The sequence below is a fragment of the Myotis davidii genome, unplaced genomic scaffold (genome assembly GCF_000327345.1).
Source record: "Myotis davidii unplaced genomic scaffold, ASM32734v1 scaffold362, whole genome shotgun sequence".
Classification (NCBI taxonomy): Eukaryota; Metazoa; Chordata; class Mammalia; order Chiroptera; family Vespertilionidae; genus Myotis; species Myotis davidii.
Window position 1 is genome coordinate 4885537 of NW_006297152.1, and position 17297 is coordinate 4902833.

The 17297-nt window shown below is 38.3% G+C and overlaps 1 protein-coding gene across 1 annotated transcript in view; it reads right to left on the reverse strand.

The window, feature by feature from the left end:
* Positions 1–17297, reverse strand: part of DHX9 (DEAH-box helicase 9) — a 33605-nt gene that overhangs the window by 5175 nt on the left and 11133 nt on the right. Inside the window, exons 10-21 of the mRNA XM_006772966.2 lie at positions 14239–14380; positions 13719–13801; positions 12311–12467; positions 9864–9964; positions 8436–8649; positions 7840–7934; positions 7570–7643; positions 6301–6453; positions 3652–3812; positions 2515–2626; positions 1760–1921; positions 1527–1654 (exon numbers count right to left, since the gene is read on the reverse strand). Coding sequence (XP_006773029.1) covers positions 1527–1654; positions 1760–1921; positions 2515–2626; positions 3652–3812; positions 6301–6453; positions 7570–7643; positions 7840–7934; positions 8436–8649; positions 9864–9964; positions 12311–12467; positions 13719–13801; positions 14239–14380 — 1582 coding nt within the window. The remainder of the gene's footprint in view (positions 1–1526; positions 1655–1759; positions 1922–2514; positions 2627–3651; positions 3813–6300; positions 6454–7569; positions 7644–7839; positions 7935–8435; positions 8650–9863; positions 9965–12310; positions 12468–13718; positions 13802–14238; positions 14381–17297) is intronic.

A 17297-nucleotide genomic window follows, 5' to 3' on the forward strand; every position in this document is an offset into this window, starting at 1 on the left:
CTACAAAATAGGTTTTATCCTATTGGGATTGACACAGCAATACTGGGGGGTAGGGAGGGGGTGTATGTGTGTGTGTGTGTAGGGGTGGCTGGGTAGAATTTTGTAGTGTCTGAAAAGCCTGTCAGTGGTTCTCAACCTTCTGGCCCTTTAAATACAGTTCCTCATGTTGTGACCCAACCATAAAACTATTTTCGTTGCTACTTCATAACTGGAATGTTGCTACTGTTATGAATCGTAATGTAAATATCTGATATGCAGGATGGTCTTAGGGGATCCCTGTGAAAGGGTCGTTCGACCCCCAAAGGGGTCGTGACCCACAGGTTGACAACCGCTGCTCTATGAGGACTTCACCACCATCAGAAGGGCACACAGCATAGTTTGTTCTAGAAAAACCGGATTTCCGGTCTTAAAACCTCCTAACTGAATGAATTTGAAAAAGTAGTAGAAACTTCTGTGCCATTTCTTCACTGATAAAGTAGGGTAATGATATCTGCATACAAGACTGTTGTGAAGATTCTATCATATGAAAAATGCTTTCCCTCTTTTATTTTATTTCATTTAAAAAATTAAAATTTAGTCAGCTTACATTAGAAGAGAACTACTTTGGTTAGTTTAGATCATATCCTTTTAAAATTTGCCATCTTGCCCATCAGGTTCTAGCGGGTCCTACTTTTGGTTTATGTTCTAGTTCTCAATGATTTAAGAAATAATTTTGTCTATTAATCTAGCTGGGGGAGAAAAGTATAACAGCTCAACTTCATAACAAGAGAAGACAGCTGGATTACTGTTTCTACATCACAAAGTCCTCTGTAACTGTCTACACACTAAAAGCCTTAATTAAAGCCACTTAAAATGTAACATGGTAGAGTTTACTTCATGTCTAAGAATAAAGACACAGACACATTGATGAATCACTTCATAAGCCACTATATGAGGTTATTCAGCATACCACTCATTCTAAGAGTACTGAAAGGTAGACCAATGTTCTTCACTAAGATTTAAAACTCCCCAAAGTATTACAATTTTAAAAGCATCTATCTTTTACATTGTTATTTGAGCATCATAACCTTTTGTTTCCTTTTTAAAATGACTGAACTGCCCTGGCCGGTTTGGCTCAGTGGATAGAGCCCATGGACTAAAAGGTTCCGGGTTCGAGTCTGGTCAAGAACATGTACCTAGGTTGCAGGGTTGATCCCAAACCTAGTCAGGGCATGTGTGGGAGGCAACCAGTCGATGTGTCTCTCTCACATAGATGTTTCTGTCCCCCATCCCCTCCTCCCTCTCACTTTCTAAAAAATAAAAACAAAAAACAGTGGAAAAATATCCTTGGGTGAGGATTAACAACAAAATAACATAAAATAAAAATAAAATGACTGAACTAATGTGAAAAACTGATTCCCACCATAGTTCAAATAGCGGGAACACAGAAACCACAGGGTCAAAGTCAGAAGCTGAGACAGACTGCACTGTTAGTGTGCACTGCATAAGTTCCCTCCAGATGTGTCTTAAGACTGTAAGAGTCTTACCTTCTGGAAATCCAGAATTGATCAGAATCTCTTTGAGCTGAACTTTGGCTTCCCAGGTCATTCTTAGTGTCGCCATATTGAGCCTTTTGTGCTCACAAAAACGTATCTCTGCTTCTTCTCCACCCATTCTAAAATAAGTATAAGAGTCATTCAAAGCCCAGGGAATTAGATACAGAATAGAAACCAGAGACAGTTCACCCAAACCTTACAACTATCCTCTTTCAAATCCTTACCTAGCATCATCCCAAGCTTGGAATACTGATAAAAGGGCCACATGATCAGAAAATCTGGTTCCAGCAAAATTTCGATGGACATAGCCCAGTCGCTTTCCTTCACTGATGAAAGGCTCAGGAAAGCAGGTGGCAGCAGAGATGGTACAGATAGCATCTCCCACACTGAAACAGACAGGAAAAGTCAGTCTCATTCATTCTTGTTCCAGCATCTCGGACAGTATACTGTGGGTCAGCGTCTTGACGAGCTATGACACTGCTTTATTAGCACTGAAATTGGCTTAACAAAGAACCTTACAGCTGCTCCCTCCCGAAGCAGAATAGGAAAGAATAATGAGCGCTGATATTAATGGATGCATAGTTATCATAAATGATGACTAAGTAGTCAGTGTATAGTTTTCCTTTCCTATTCTCTCTCACCCATATTACCAAATCTCTTAATCTTCAATACGTGATAAAATATACCCCTTTCCCTAATGCTGTTTCTCTGTCAGGGACAATTACAGGTAACCACCCTCCCGAGCTGTACCTTCTAAGAAACCAGAGCTCTTTCCCCCAGTGAGTTGTGTCCATGTGTCCATCTACTACCTGTTCTCATTTCATACTTCTTTCAGTGTCTTAAGTATGCCACTTGCCTACTTAAAAACATCCAGTTTTTCTTCTATCTGAGCCCATCCTGTTTTTAAGGGGAGGGGAATAAGATTTTGAAACTATCCTACCATTTTATTTAACTATCAGAAATAAAACAAAGCACTTACTAGAAAATACACCCCATTATCATCATTTTGCCAAAACGAGGCTCAATGGGGAGTTTAGCCAGGATTCGGCCCAGGGGAGTCAACTCATCATTGATATCTAATGCATCAAGCTCTGTGGGAAGAAATTTCTTTGTGAGCAGAAACAGTAACGAACACCCTTTAACCTAGACAAAGATGAAACATTTCTTTATAAAGATTAGGAAAGTGCACTTGAGCTTTTATCACTTGCCAAGCCAGCTGCCAGAACCAGCCAACAATTTTTTCACTCAAAAATTCTGGAGCACCTAATATGAAGATGTACTAGAATTAGGCCTTGTAGGTTGTAAAGCTGAATACAGTCCATGAGAAGCCTATAAATATAGTAATAAATATTAAAAGTACCTATATACCAAAGTCTGATATCATCTATACTAATAAAAGGATAATACGCAAATTAACCATCACCCTGCGACAAAGATGGCAACACCCATAGCCACAAAGATGGCAGCGCCGGCCAGAGCCATAGAGCCGGCCAGAGCAGGCGGGAGGTGGTTCCAGCCTGGAGCCAAGGTGCGAGGCGGCTCCTGCTTGGAGCGAAGGTGGAAGGCAGCGGCCAGAGTGAAGGCCCAGGTCCCGGAGGGAAGCTGGTGCCAGCAGCTGGGGGAAGGAAGGCCTACTCTTGCACTAATCTTCGTGTATCGGGCCTCTAGTCTATTGATAATTCTGAGAAAAATATCTTGAGAACAAGTCTGAAGTTTACACAGCAGAGGAGTACTAGACAGCTCCAATACCCTTATTTTTTCCACTATACTACAACTGCTTCAATCAGAAGTGTGATTAGAAAAAATAAGTGTTCTAAAAGATGTACATAAAACATTGAGTATCATGAGTAATTGATGTTCTGATTGTTAAATATTGGTTAAGAGGTGACATCTTGCCTTTTCTCCATTTTTCCCCCAAAATAAGACATTAGTTCTGTTTTACCTCATGTTACTCATTTTTAATTCTGATAATAGTAAGCACATAAGACAACACTGGAAGCCTTAGCACCAGAGTCCTGTGGACTGTATTTTCTTCTTGATTCATTGCTAGTGTTACTTGGGAGAACAAGACAGGTGGTATAATTCACATGTGCCAGATAGGTCTGTTTATAGGTACCTCTAAGAGTGTGCTCTGCTTCAATCACAGCATCCAAAGGCGGAGGCTCAATTGCCTTGGCCAAGAATTGGCCAATTCCTCCCAGACGCAGAAGTTTTATGCTCAAAGCAATTTCATGTAATGGTGTTCGGAACATCTCTGGTGTCATGTGGGTTTCGAGTCTAAGAGAAAACAAACATAAAATAGCCATCCTCCTTTGCATATACATACATTTATATAATAAAATCTTTGCAGAGATAATCAAGAATATAGAACTGCACTTCAATCATCCAAGAATGTTTTATATTTACTGCAAAAACTGTCTCTGGATAAGACCCTCTAAACTGGTTGAGGAGGGACTTATGACTATACTTACAGGTCCAATAGCTTTTTCAGCTGGGAATTAAGGAGAATGAAAAAATTATCCCAAACTCCTAATGTTATTACCTCCACCTATGGCATTTCAGTTCCCGCCTGCTGACAAACATAGGCTAAAAATGGTAGCAAGACCTTTTGTGATGATGTGGGCTAATACTGACATTTTCTCACAACCTCCTCCTAGTCTATATAATATTAGTGCCACTGAAAAGACCTTAAAGATCATTTTAACCTTTAAAATTTAAATAATAAAAGTCATTATTACAAATTAATATTAATAACAATAGCTAACATCTACTAAGAGCTTACTATGTGCCAAGCATTGTTCTCAGTATTTTACATTATTAACTAATTTTATTCTTGAACAAATCTTATGGGCTAGGTAGTATACTATCTTCCCTTAACAACTGAGGAAACAGACACAAAAGGGTCAAGTAACTTAATTTTATTTTATAAAAAGAGAGGCCTAAAGAGAGTAAATGCTTAAATTCATGAAATATATTAGGCACAAATAGTATTAAAATCCAGGTCTCCACACTTCTAATCCAGGCTTATTCCCTATGAACTGTTCATGATAAAGATCAATGGGAACCATTACAGATGATTCCAATTATACCGGGAAGACAGCTTAAATTAAGTTCACACAAATGCATATATAGTATATTCATTCCTCATCCTACAGGGAAAAGAACAAAAATTCCTCATTACAGGTCTATTCATGCATTACTAATTAGTAGTTGCTTTACTTTAAGATGTTAGAGTACAGTACTTGTTTCAGTTCAAGGGTAATCTAACCTTTTAAAAGAACTTATCATCCAAATATCACAGGCAGTCTCCTGAGTTAACTTCTGATGCCACATTCTAATTACTGGAAAGCCACATGGTTACCAGTATAAAGGCAAACTAAAGCCTCTCTAATTTTTCTTCAGTGCATTATGTACATCATCTATCTGGTCACCTAAATTTATCTGTCTCATAATATTTTATTATCATAAGTATATGCACACAAATTCCCTGGTTACAGCTAATACACACCACGTGGATCTCAAGAAACATACAACTAAATACCTGTCTTAACACATTGCACACCAGTAGTGTTATTGCTAGCTTTTCCCAGTGGCCAGATAAGTTTCTACCGAACGAGTACAGAAAACGTTTTATAAAGCATCATACTTTAAAAAGACACTAGCTTGTACCAACATGTAATAAATAACTTCAAAATGCAATGGGTATTTAATTTTAAGGCATGCCTTTAACATTTATGTAAAACACTGTAATATGAATACACGAGAATGCTTGTGATCCGCCCGCAATGTGTTAAGTCTGTAATTCAGAGCTATAAGGATGTTTTTAACAAATAGGTACCATCCACAAACATTCCCCAAAAGGCCCTCTCTCCCCTTCCTCTTCCCCCCCTCTATCTTAGATATAAAAGGCTACATAACCGGCAAGTAGGTATGACTGACCACCAGGGAGCAGGCGCTCATCGCAGGAGTTGCCCAGCGACAGCAACTTTACAGAGTGAGTGCCCTTTCCTAGCCCAAGACACCTCAGGGGATGTCAGAGAGCAGGTTTTGGCCTGATCCCAGCAGGCCAAGCCTGAGGGACCCCACTCACCCCACAGACTCTCCCTTTGAGCTGCAGTGCTGCCCCAGGTGCAGCTGGCGGGTGAGGGACCACGGGAGGGTGTGTCCAGCCCATCTTGCCCAGTCCTGCCCCACTGGCAACCTTCTAATTAATTCCCTTTCAATGTGCACGAATCTGTGCACTGGGCCACTGGTGTACTACAAATGGAAATGCACAAAGTATAAACAGACTTGGACTTTGGCCCTGAAGCAGTCAGCTAAACTTTTTAAGCTTTAGTTTCTATATCTAAATAATGGCCTCTATTTCTTAGACAGGTGATGTACTAACAGTGAGAAAAAAAAAGTTCTATAAAGACAAAATATTACTTTAACATTTTTCAGAAAGTTAATCATTCCAAAAATATCAATAATCCCAAAGTTAATAAAGCTATGCAGAACCAAAATGTCCATATATTCTTCTTTTTAATGCTTATAAGTAAACCAGTAGCTAACATGTCACCATTGACAATTTGTGATTTCTTTAATTTACTGCAATCTTGTCATCCAAGTTAAGTTTCCTCCAATATAGTTAACTGGAGGCATTTATGCACTGATTTCATTAAATTCATGGCAGAGAGAGAGAAAAAGAGAGGGGTGGGGGAGAGGAGGAAATAAGTATATAAAGGGTTAAAAACAACATCCATTTTAATTCTGTAATTGGTCTCACCTCTCAAAACGAGCTCGGCTACAGAGGTGAAAGCAGAAGCCCGGGCGTACTCGGCCAGCTCGTCCTTTCCGTTGCTCCAGGTTTGTTTTGGACGCCCACACTGTTGCATAGTTTGTCATATTGTTGTGAGCAGTGAACAGCTTCACCTTCTGCCTATGTAGCACAGAGTAGTTAATTCTAAGACTCGTGTGAACTACCAATACATGACTATCATTATTCTACTAAGTGGGAGATGAGTTCCAGATGGCCACACCTACATGTGGTGTCTACCTGTGAACAGTACCAGTAAGAATTTGACTGCATCTCCTGTCAACTTACTAAAAGGCAATGTAACACATATGTGCCACTACCAGCTGGATGATCTTGGCTAAATGACTAACCTATACTGTGCCTCATTTTCCTCATTTGAAAATGAGTGTAATATCACCACCTATCTCATAGGGTTTTTATATATAAATATTAAATGAATTAATTAATGTAAAGCATTTAAGTAGATCTGTTATATAAATGTAAGTGGACAATTAGATGATCGACACTCTCTATGATCTAAAGATCATGTGCTAAACTGGAATATGGGGCACTTCTCATGACCTCACCAGCAGTGTCCTTCTAAATCCTATGCAACCCCAAACCTTTCAATGTTATACATAGGTGGCTAGCACTAAATGATTGGGTTTGGCACAGAGGAGCTGCATACTGCTCACCAATCCCTAAACTGGGCATTAGCAAATCTTTTTCAATTGTCAGGTAGGTGGATAGGCTACATAAAGATTTGGGCACAAGCTGACCAGATATAACCAAACTTTGACTTTTTTGTCTTGTGTGTCAATTCTGTAAGTACTTAATCTATACACAATGCCACCCTGTGTATCTCTTGTGTATCTCTCAGACCGATTTCATACTAAATATGAAGTCTAATTCTAAAATGAGTGTCCTACAGGTAGTATGTTTGTTATGTGCTAAATATTGATCGTCTTTATACACAGAACAGCATGTTCATTTTCCTGGAAGTTGCCAATGGAAACACCAGGAAAATGAACAAAATACCCACAGATAAGAGCAGTGGGAATCAGTCAGAAATTAAGAGTGCTAAGCTTTGTCACATTCTCCCATAAGTGATTTGTGATGATCAAAAACCAAGAGAAATTATTAATTACCCTACTGCCCAGTCTATCTAAAAGCACAATGATTTTGATGGTGTAAGAACACAGGAACTTAAAATACATTCTAAAGATTTATTCCAGGGAAATAGGTCCCTTGTGAACTTACTTGCAGGAGTCAATGACATAAACAACATCATTTATGGTAATGCTTGTCTCAGCAATATTTGTGGACAAAATAACCTGTGAAGAAATGACATTAAGAAAAATTAGACTTCAGGAATTTATTCACTCAGCCATTGACTAATGAAAAGCGTACTAAACTTGGAGAGAATATTCCCTTTTCCCTTAATTTAGACAGATTATTATTATTTTTTATAGCTCTTTGTTTAATATCTATGACATTCACAACCCCATAACTGTAATGTTCATTGTTTACCTTGGTTACACCAACTGGTACTGGGTCAAATACTTTGCGCTGTTCTTCTCGAGGAATCTGAGAATGCAGAGGCAGAATCTGATACCTATGGCTTCCTATAATACAGAAGTTAAGGTCTAAAAATAGGAGCCTAGTTTAAAACTGCTATACATTATGCATATCTATACTAATAATAGAGGAATATGCAAATTGTCCGGGACACCATCACAATAACAGTGATGACCAAACAGCAGGCTGCGTGGGCAACCAGGCTGGCAGGGGGATTAGTGAGGGACGACCAAGTGACTGAACAGCAGGCTGCACGGGGCATCCAGGCCAGCAGGCAGAGGCATTTGGGGGTGATCAGGCTGGCAGCGGCAGGGGGCGGGGCAGTTAGGAGATTGGACCTAAACCGACATCCCCCAATGGGTCCCAGATTGGAGAGGGTGCAGGCTGGGCTAAGGGCCCACCTCCCACATTAATTTTGTGCACTGGGCTTCTTATATAGTTATTATATAAAAACGGACAGACTAAATTTTGTTTTTACATACTGCCTAGGGCATAAGCAAAAAGATTCATTTTCACTCTCATATATGCAAGAATTCAAAGACTCATACCAAAATGTGCATTCATTTCCAAATGTTTTTGCATAGTATAAATTAAATTCCAGCCAGGCAGAAAGACCAACACGGCTCCAGGAACATTGAGGGTCTCGATGTACTTAAGCAAAGCCTCAATGAGCTCAAAAGAAGTTTCCTTTTCATTCAGTTGAGCCATGCTCATCCTTGTTTCTGGACCATATTCATCACCACAGATCAGGTTGCAATTTGCCTGCAAAAGAAAGAGACATATTTGGGACTGTCTCCCTTACCACAGCTCATGAGGCAAGTCTCCTATGTCTGCTCTTAATATTCAAATGACACCTAATCTCCTTATTAATTTTAGCTCATTAGTCCTTTCTGGTATACGGAAGAAATTTAATTTCCAAAAGAGAACCTGTGGCAATTTGATTTATCTACTAATCAATATTTCCCATAGGACATGACTAAAATTCAAGTATAAACTCTTACATTTGACTCTGAAATTCTAATGGCTAATCCACTAAGCATATTTCTTATGACTAACTATAAACTCTTGGTTTTTCTACAATATTTTCCCTACTGATTAATGAACTGCTCATGATTCTCTGACTCAATTACCATATAACTACTATGTTAAAAATGTATTTTTTTAAAATTGATTTCAGACAGGAAGGGAGAGGTAGAGAGAGAAACATCAATGATGGGAGAGAATCATTAATCGGCTGCCTCCTGCAGGCCCCACACTGGGGATTGAACCTGTAACTCAGGCATGTGCCCTGACCGGGAATCAAGCTGTGACCTCCTGGTTCGTAAGTAGACGCTCAACCACTGAGCCATGCCGGCTAGGCCCATATAACTACTTTATACACATACAATGCCTCCCTGTGTAATTCCCAGGTTCACTGCATACCAAATAGGAAGTTCTTTAATTCTTAAATAAGTGCCCTGCAGGCAGGGATTTGATTACTTTCATCTATTTTTCAAATAATGTGGTCAGTCTTTTCCAAAAAGTCTGCCTTAGAATCAATGACAAGCCTTCAGTAATGAGAAACAAAGCTGTTACCACTCATTTTTGTTTGCCTTGGTTACTCCTTGGTTACTGGGTCACCTGGACATCTGGTGAAAATGTAGATTCTGACTCAGCAGATCTGGGGTGGGGCACAAGATTATGCCTTTCTACCAGTTAGTGACCCACATGCTGTGACCTTTAAACATCTTACTGTTTCTCTTCTTTTTCTTTTGACCTTTTTGTCACAGATTATTTAACTCATGGTATGAAAAGAACTTGTCACTCACTGAACATGAACCTTTCTGGAGTGCCATGTATCAACTCAAAGATAGACATCATGGTCAGTTTATAAAGTTTTGTGTAATGCTAACTTAACTGTATATATTTACTAAAATCCATTTTCTTCTCTGTAACAACAATCTGCCCATAATGAAGTCGCCATGAAATTCACTTACATCCTCCTCCTCACCACAATCATCATCCTTATCCTTCTTCTTCTTGTCCTTTGGTGGAGGAATAAAGTGGGTCATCTGAATACAGTCTTCCAAAAAATATTCTGCCGGGACAATCCAATCAGGTAAGTACCATCAACTTGCAGAATGGAGAAGTCTTTAAAACTCAGTTGCAAATTCATAATTCAAAATTACTTAATACCCCTCAACCTGATTCTTCACAACTGCCAAGAAATTCCAGTGGCAATAATCTCTTTTTCCAATCTAATTCAGTGTTCCTATTTCTTGAACCTTGAAGGAGAGATAGGTATCTTATATATGTTCCCACAAAGCCAGTCATGGTATCTATATACAATGTTCAACCATTCACAGAATGCCCACTATGTACATGCACTATGTTATACACTCCCACGGTGTGAGAGTTATATGTAAAAAGAAATAACATCAATACAGTAACATTCTATAGTCCAGGATGTACACATAAATGGGTTCCTTTTAGTTAATACTCTGAAGAACCTCAAAGCAAAGGTCGGGACACCTGCTGATCCATTATCTCCTGAAGTTAAGTTCTATGTTGGGCCCATAAGTGTCTCATAATCTCAACATTTGTCCCCTAAGCCCTAAAAGCATGAAGTACCATTCTCATCACATAAAAGAGAACCTGTGGCATGTTGATTTATCTACTAATCAATATTTCCCATAGGACATGACTAAAATTCAAGTATAAACTCTTACATTTGACTCTGAAATTCTAATGGCTAATCCACTAAGCATATTTCTTTCTTATGACTAACTATAAACTCTTGGTTTTTCTACATATCCAAGGCACATACCATCAACACGACTTATCCCTGATGATGTTAAATTTGATCACCCGAGATAGTTTTTGCCAAGTTACTACACTGCAAAGTTACACCTGCTTCCCCCTTAACATACTCTTCTTTGGAAACAAGTCACTAAGCACAGCACTCACAGGCAGGGAGTTAATTCTCACTTTTTTGATTATCCACATACATTTTTTGAACTCTTCTGTATCAGAGATTTGTCTTTATTACCTATTTACTAATTTAGCTACCATCCACAGATTCATGAATATTTATTTTATAATTATATAAACCACTACTGTATTTTTTTGTTCTAATTAGTGCAGCTTTGGTCATTGAGAACTTTCTCAGGTTGGCTCCTAAGTCCCTTTATCTTCATCACTTTGGGGTGTTTTTGTTGTTGTTTTGTTTAATACTTTCTCATTTTCTGGCACTACAAAATATCCCTGGCTCATCTCAGATATCCCCTGCTTTAACCTTAGAATCAGCCATTTCTCTTAAGAACTAGTTCTTTAACTGGAAAATGGTACTAGAAATACCATCTGGGTAGTGACATGTCCTTTGATAGTGGGATATCATTGTTTCTAGGACTGCTCAGCAGACAAAGCTAGAAAATACATGTATGGATATTAGCCCATGTACTAATTCATTATAATTATTTGTGTATCCACCCACTTGTACGGATACAAATATATGCAACCATTTGTACCTACACAAATTTATCTATCCATTTGTATCCATACACTAGTTCTCCCTGATGTCCTCAAATGTAACCCATGGCTCCCTTCCCTCCTACCTATAAAACCTCTCACTCCAACAGTAAGCCTGGCTCCTACAATTTGCCATCCATGTATTTGTTTTTTTCAATCTCAGTATACTTTCAAAGCAGTTTTAGTTCTCTTGTGAGATACAGCTACACTGGCTTTTATTTCAGAGCTAATCTAAATTTAAAATTTCAAAAAATAGCCCCAATATATCCATTCATTATTTCATACTTATACTGCAAACTATTTAGCTTATTTTCATGCCCTCAATTTGACTGTGCCATAATTCATTCTTTTTTTAACCCAAGCTATTAAAAATGGTGATGACAAAACCTTTTAAAGTAAAGAATTACTGTACTTATAACTATCAGAATCTTAACCATCAGAAATACTTTACCTTGAAATATTCACCTTAATGTCATTTCAAAAGTCTGCCTGCTCTGGCTCTAAGCAAAATTATCTTGTTAATCTGACCCTGGCTGCTTAAACTTTTAACAGTAATTCCCATGACCATCATATTGATTTACCCGACTATAATAATTATAAAAGTTAAGTTTGGCTACTAAATATGCACACTCTGCATGTAGTGAATGAAACTTGTTCTCGCTCCTGACTGTGCTCACTTCTGCTTAACTAAAACCCCACGAATGGCATGGTGCATTTGATACTCTAATTTGCCTGGATTTTAAATGTCCTTTAACCCAGCGGTCGCCAACGGGTGGTCCACGAGGTCCGAAAGGTTGGTGACTGCTGCTTTAACCTACAAAGGAAATTTTCTTAATCTCCAGAATTAAGAGATTGATCAATCATGCTCCCGAGGAGCACAAGAGATATTCACCCCCACCCCCTGCGCAGTATTTACCTTGAACGGGGAAAGTCCTCCCATAAACTTCAATGATGGGGCAATTGAAGAAATATTCACAGAACATGCTGGTATCGATAGTAGCAGACATGAGAACAATTCGAACTTCAGGATAAGCCTGAACCACATCTCGCAGCACTACCAAAAGGAAGTCAGTCTATTCAAACACAAACAAAACAAAATTGCATTAAAAAGTCAGTGCTAATGAGATACACCCAATAGATTTCAGGTTCCTAGGAGGCTTAAATAAAGGGTTACAGTGCGATGCAGTTACAAACAGTATTTTAAAAGAACAGTCATATGCTAATAGTTGTGGGGATTGAAAGGAGTGCTATTCAGGTAGGGGAGAAAAAAAATTAATGAGCAAAGAATTCATCTCAAATATTTCAGTGAAATTTGTATTTGTAGGCACACCAACTTTAACTAGAAAAAAAGGGAAACCTATCATAAGTCAAAAATCAGTTATATAGCCTGGTTTTTGTGGCTCAGTGACTGAATGTCAACCTATATATCCAGAAGGTCAAGGTTCTATTCCCAGTCAAGGCATATGCCTGGGTTGTGGACTGGATCCCCAGTGAGGTGCATGCAGGAGGCAGCTCATCATTGATTCTATCATCATCATCATCATCATCATCATCATCATCATCATCTCTCTCTCGCTCTCCCCCTTACTCTCTGAAATCAATAAAAAATATAATTTTAAAAAATCAGTTATCCAATCACATGTAAAGTAAATCTTAAAAATGTTGAAAAGATCCTAGCTGATTCATTCAAACAAAATAATGGCTAAGACACTTAATCGTGTAAAGTATCCATTGACCCACCAACGAACATGAAAGCTAGAACTTTGACATAACTTTTCTCTAGCTGCGTGGTCTCTCACCATCACTTTGCCTTTCCCAACTACAAAAAACCACCATAGAAATCTTTTTATATTTCTTTTCATGTATACAGCTTTCACCTCATCTATAGATATTTATATAGACACCTATATATATTCTTAACTTTATGAGTATGTTGTATGATCTTTGGGATTTCCTCTCACATACCATATCACTGCTAAGATTCATCCACATGTTATTACAGTTATTCTAATGACTTCAATGTCCCAATATGTGAATATACCAACTGACTCACCAGTAGGTATCTGGTGGTACATACTGCAGTTATCTGGGTTGTTTCCAGAATTTTACTACTGTGAACTTTTGCTACTGTGAACATTCAAAGAAAAAAAAAGGGTTTAATGGCCTCACTAGAAAAAGATGTTCAACATCTTAGTGACAAAAGTTCATGGTTTTGGTAGAAGATGTAAATAGTGGGAAAAGAAAAAGCAAAGCAGAGATTTTATTTTGATTTCTTTTTATTCAGAATATTAGCAGTTACCTTATCATAATATTCAGCTACTTACATTTATATCTCTTTCATGTATTTCATCTACAATTACATGACTGATTCCTCGAATGCCTGCTTCTAATTTTCTCAGGAGCACACCTTGAGGAAAAAAAAAAAATCACAGCAAAAAATGGAGATGTGTTTCTATGTTGATTAAAGTAGGGAGGATAGAAAAGTTCAAAGAAACAAGTTTCTAGACAATTGTGCTTAAACTAAATAACCCCAGCATCATTTTAAAAAAGAAAACTATCACCTGCATATTTAAAATTATTTAAAAAGTGATGATGAACTCTAAATTAAAAGATATAATTCTAGTAACCTAAGCTGATTTCATTTTTTCCAAACTATAATGTCCAGCAGATGTATCATGCTGTCCATAAAGGAAAAAAATTGCTCAAAGTTCTATTTAAACAATAATTTTGAGACTGGCTCCTTGATTTATAATTTCCAGCCATTCTGTGCTATTACTAAGCTTTCTTCAAAAATAGCACAATGTAAACCCCAAATGAAAGACCAAAATTAAACACATTACTGACCTACAGTACAAAACATTATACTGGCATGAGGTCGGGGAAGTACAGATTCAAATCGCACACTGTAGCCACAGCTTTTTCCAGGCTCTTCTCCTCTCTCATATGCCACGCGCTCTGCTACAGACACTGCGCTGATTCTCCTGGGCTGAGACCGAAAAGAAAAGTGATTTAAAAACAACAAAATCAGTTACACCTATTTATTGGGATTACTAAATTATCATAGTCAATCTGTTCCACTGCCAGCTCAGTAATCAATAGAAACAATAATAGTAATTGTTATCTTAAGGAAGTTCCAAATTTATTTAATTCAGGACACAAAAAAATTACTACTTAATTCAATGTCAGATACTGAAACATGCTGTTTTTCAACTTGTATATAAAGTGATTCCAAGATTTTTATATAAAAAAACAATTTATTCACCATTGGCCTAAACTGTTAAAGATATTCAGAGTGATTTTCTAGCAGGGAAGGAAGGGGACAGTACACACAATTAGGGAGCTTGCCTGTAAGTGCCAACCACAGTGAAGGCATTCTTAAAAATTTAATTAGGAAGGTGAGCAATCTCCTTTGCCATATCCACTATGGTCACCTTTCATTAATCTATTAACTCACAAAGGAAGCATTTGTTACATTCTGCATCAGGTGCCACACTGAATGAAATCATTCCTGTTACTTCTGATGAGCTTTTGCCAGTGATGACGAACCTTTTGAGCTCGGCGTGTCAGCATTTTGAAAAACCCTAACTTAACTCTGGTGCCGTGTCACATATAGAAATTTTTTGATATTTGCAACCATAGTAAAACAAAGATGTATATTTTTGACATTTATTTTATATATTTAAATGCCATTTAACAAAGAAAATCCAACCAAAAAAATGAGTTCACATGTCATAGGCTCACCATCACTGGCTTATGCAATGAGGACAACAGTATATATTACTGCTTCCAGCAATAAATATGCTGAATCCTAAGGGGAATGCTATTGGTTAATGTTTTTAGTATTGGACCCTGAGAACTTTTCTGAAGTGTTCCATAGCTTTTAAGTATACAAAACAGTATTTACTTGGTGGGTAGTTTGTTCGAAAGGTATAGCTATGTAGGTACATAAAGGTTTATAAAGACTGAATGCTTCCAAGATGCCTTGAATTTGATTTTGTCAAAAAATTCCTGATGACAGGTTGTATTTTAGTTCCTTACTTGAGAAAATTTTCTAAGTTTCCTATCTAGTTAAGTATCTACCTCCTGATATCACAGATTATCACTATTTAGAAAATCAGAGGCTGAATCTTAAAAACACACACACACACATACACACAACTTCACTAGAACTATACTTTGAATTAATACAAAACATGATTTATTAATTTCTATGTCCCTCATAAAAGAATCCGTTGGGGTATGGAGCTCATACAAATACAGGTTTAAGTGTACAATCACTTGGTTCATATTTACCCCGGCAAAAGACAAGGGATTAAAAGATGACTTCTTGAACATACTGTGTTGAATTTGCATGAGCTTATATTCTATCTGTTAATCCCTTCCTCTACTTCTGTCTTTCCTATAGTTTTTAGCATTTCTCCTAAATAAATAGCTGCCTTCTAGAACTTAAAACTCAGTAGGATATTTGACTTTTGGAGATGTATTCATATGTTACTGGGTATGCAAAGATTGCTTTTATCACCTTGGGGCTACTTTCTTTCATGCCTACAAGCTTTGTAGATTCCACCCTTCTAAATGAATACAGGCAGGAGATGGCATATTCCCCATATAGTATATACTGTAGTTAACTCTACTGCCCTCAAACATAACCGTCTTCAGAGACTCAAGAAAGTCATCCATGACATTAATTTGTGTTACAAATTAATGCAAGAGGCACTTTAAAAAAAAACCCCACAATCCAGGCATGTGCCCTGACCGGAAATTGAACTGTGACCTCCTGGTTCATAGGCTGACACTCAACCACTGAGCCACGCCAGCCAGTCAAGAGGTGCTTTTTAGAACAACCATCTTCAGAAGCCCAATCAGTTAAATCAACTTAAGTATAAACAGAAAACATCAATATTAAGATGACTATTAAAACAGCGAACAAATGACCCTGCAATCTCCTTCCCATATTTTATATACTTCTCTGACTTAACTTCCCGCTTCAATAGCCCTGACTTTCAGACAAACAAAAAACTATTTAAAATACACACTAAAGAGAGAATCACTTTTTCATTCATAATTGATTTGCTTAGAGATCAGTGCAATTTTTCTCAAGGGGAGTACAGCAAAGTGCATGTCTAGAAATTTATTCCAATGAAACGAAGTATATAAAGATTACAAGTACATTTACCCCAGCATATGTAATATGGCAAAATATTAGAAACAATCTTTAAAAAAACCTCCATCTCTTAAATGAGACATTATGAAGTTATTAAAAATTATACTGTCTAAAACATTGTATCCTATATAATAAAAGCCTAATATGCTAAGTGTCTGGTTGTCCAGTCCGTTCAACCAATCAAAACATAATATGCTAATGCAACTCAACTGCTCGCTATGACATGCACTGACCACCAGGGGGCAGACAGTCAACCGGTCAACCAATTGCTATGACATGCCCTGAGCACTAGAGGACAAATGCTCCAACTGGTAGGTGAGCTTGCTGCTGGGGTCCAGCCAATTGGGATGAGTGAGACAGGCTGGACACGCCCTGGGGCCCTCCTGTGGTCCCTCCCCACCTGGCCAACCTCCCATGTCCCTCCCCAGTCCTAAATGTGAACTGGTGGAGTCCCATGGCTTGGCCTGAGCCCTCTCAGAATCTGGGACTCCTCGGGGCATGTCAGAGAGCTGGTTTCGACCCAAAAGGTGGAATGGCCGGTTGCTGTAACATGCACTGACCACCAGGGGGCAGACATGCAACGCAGAAGCCGGGCTCATGGCTGGCGAGCACAGTAGCGGGAGCCTCTCCCACCTCTGCAGCAACGCTAAGCTGTCAGTTTGACATCCCCTGAGGGCTCCTGGACTGCAGGAGGGTGCAGATCAGGCTGAGGGACGCCTCCCACTGCCCCGCCCCCCCT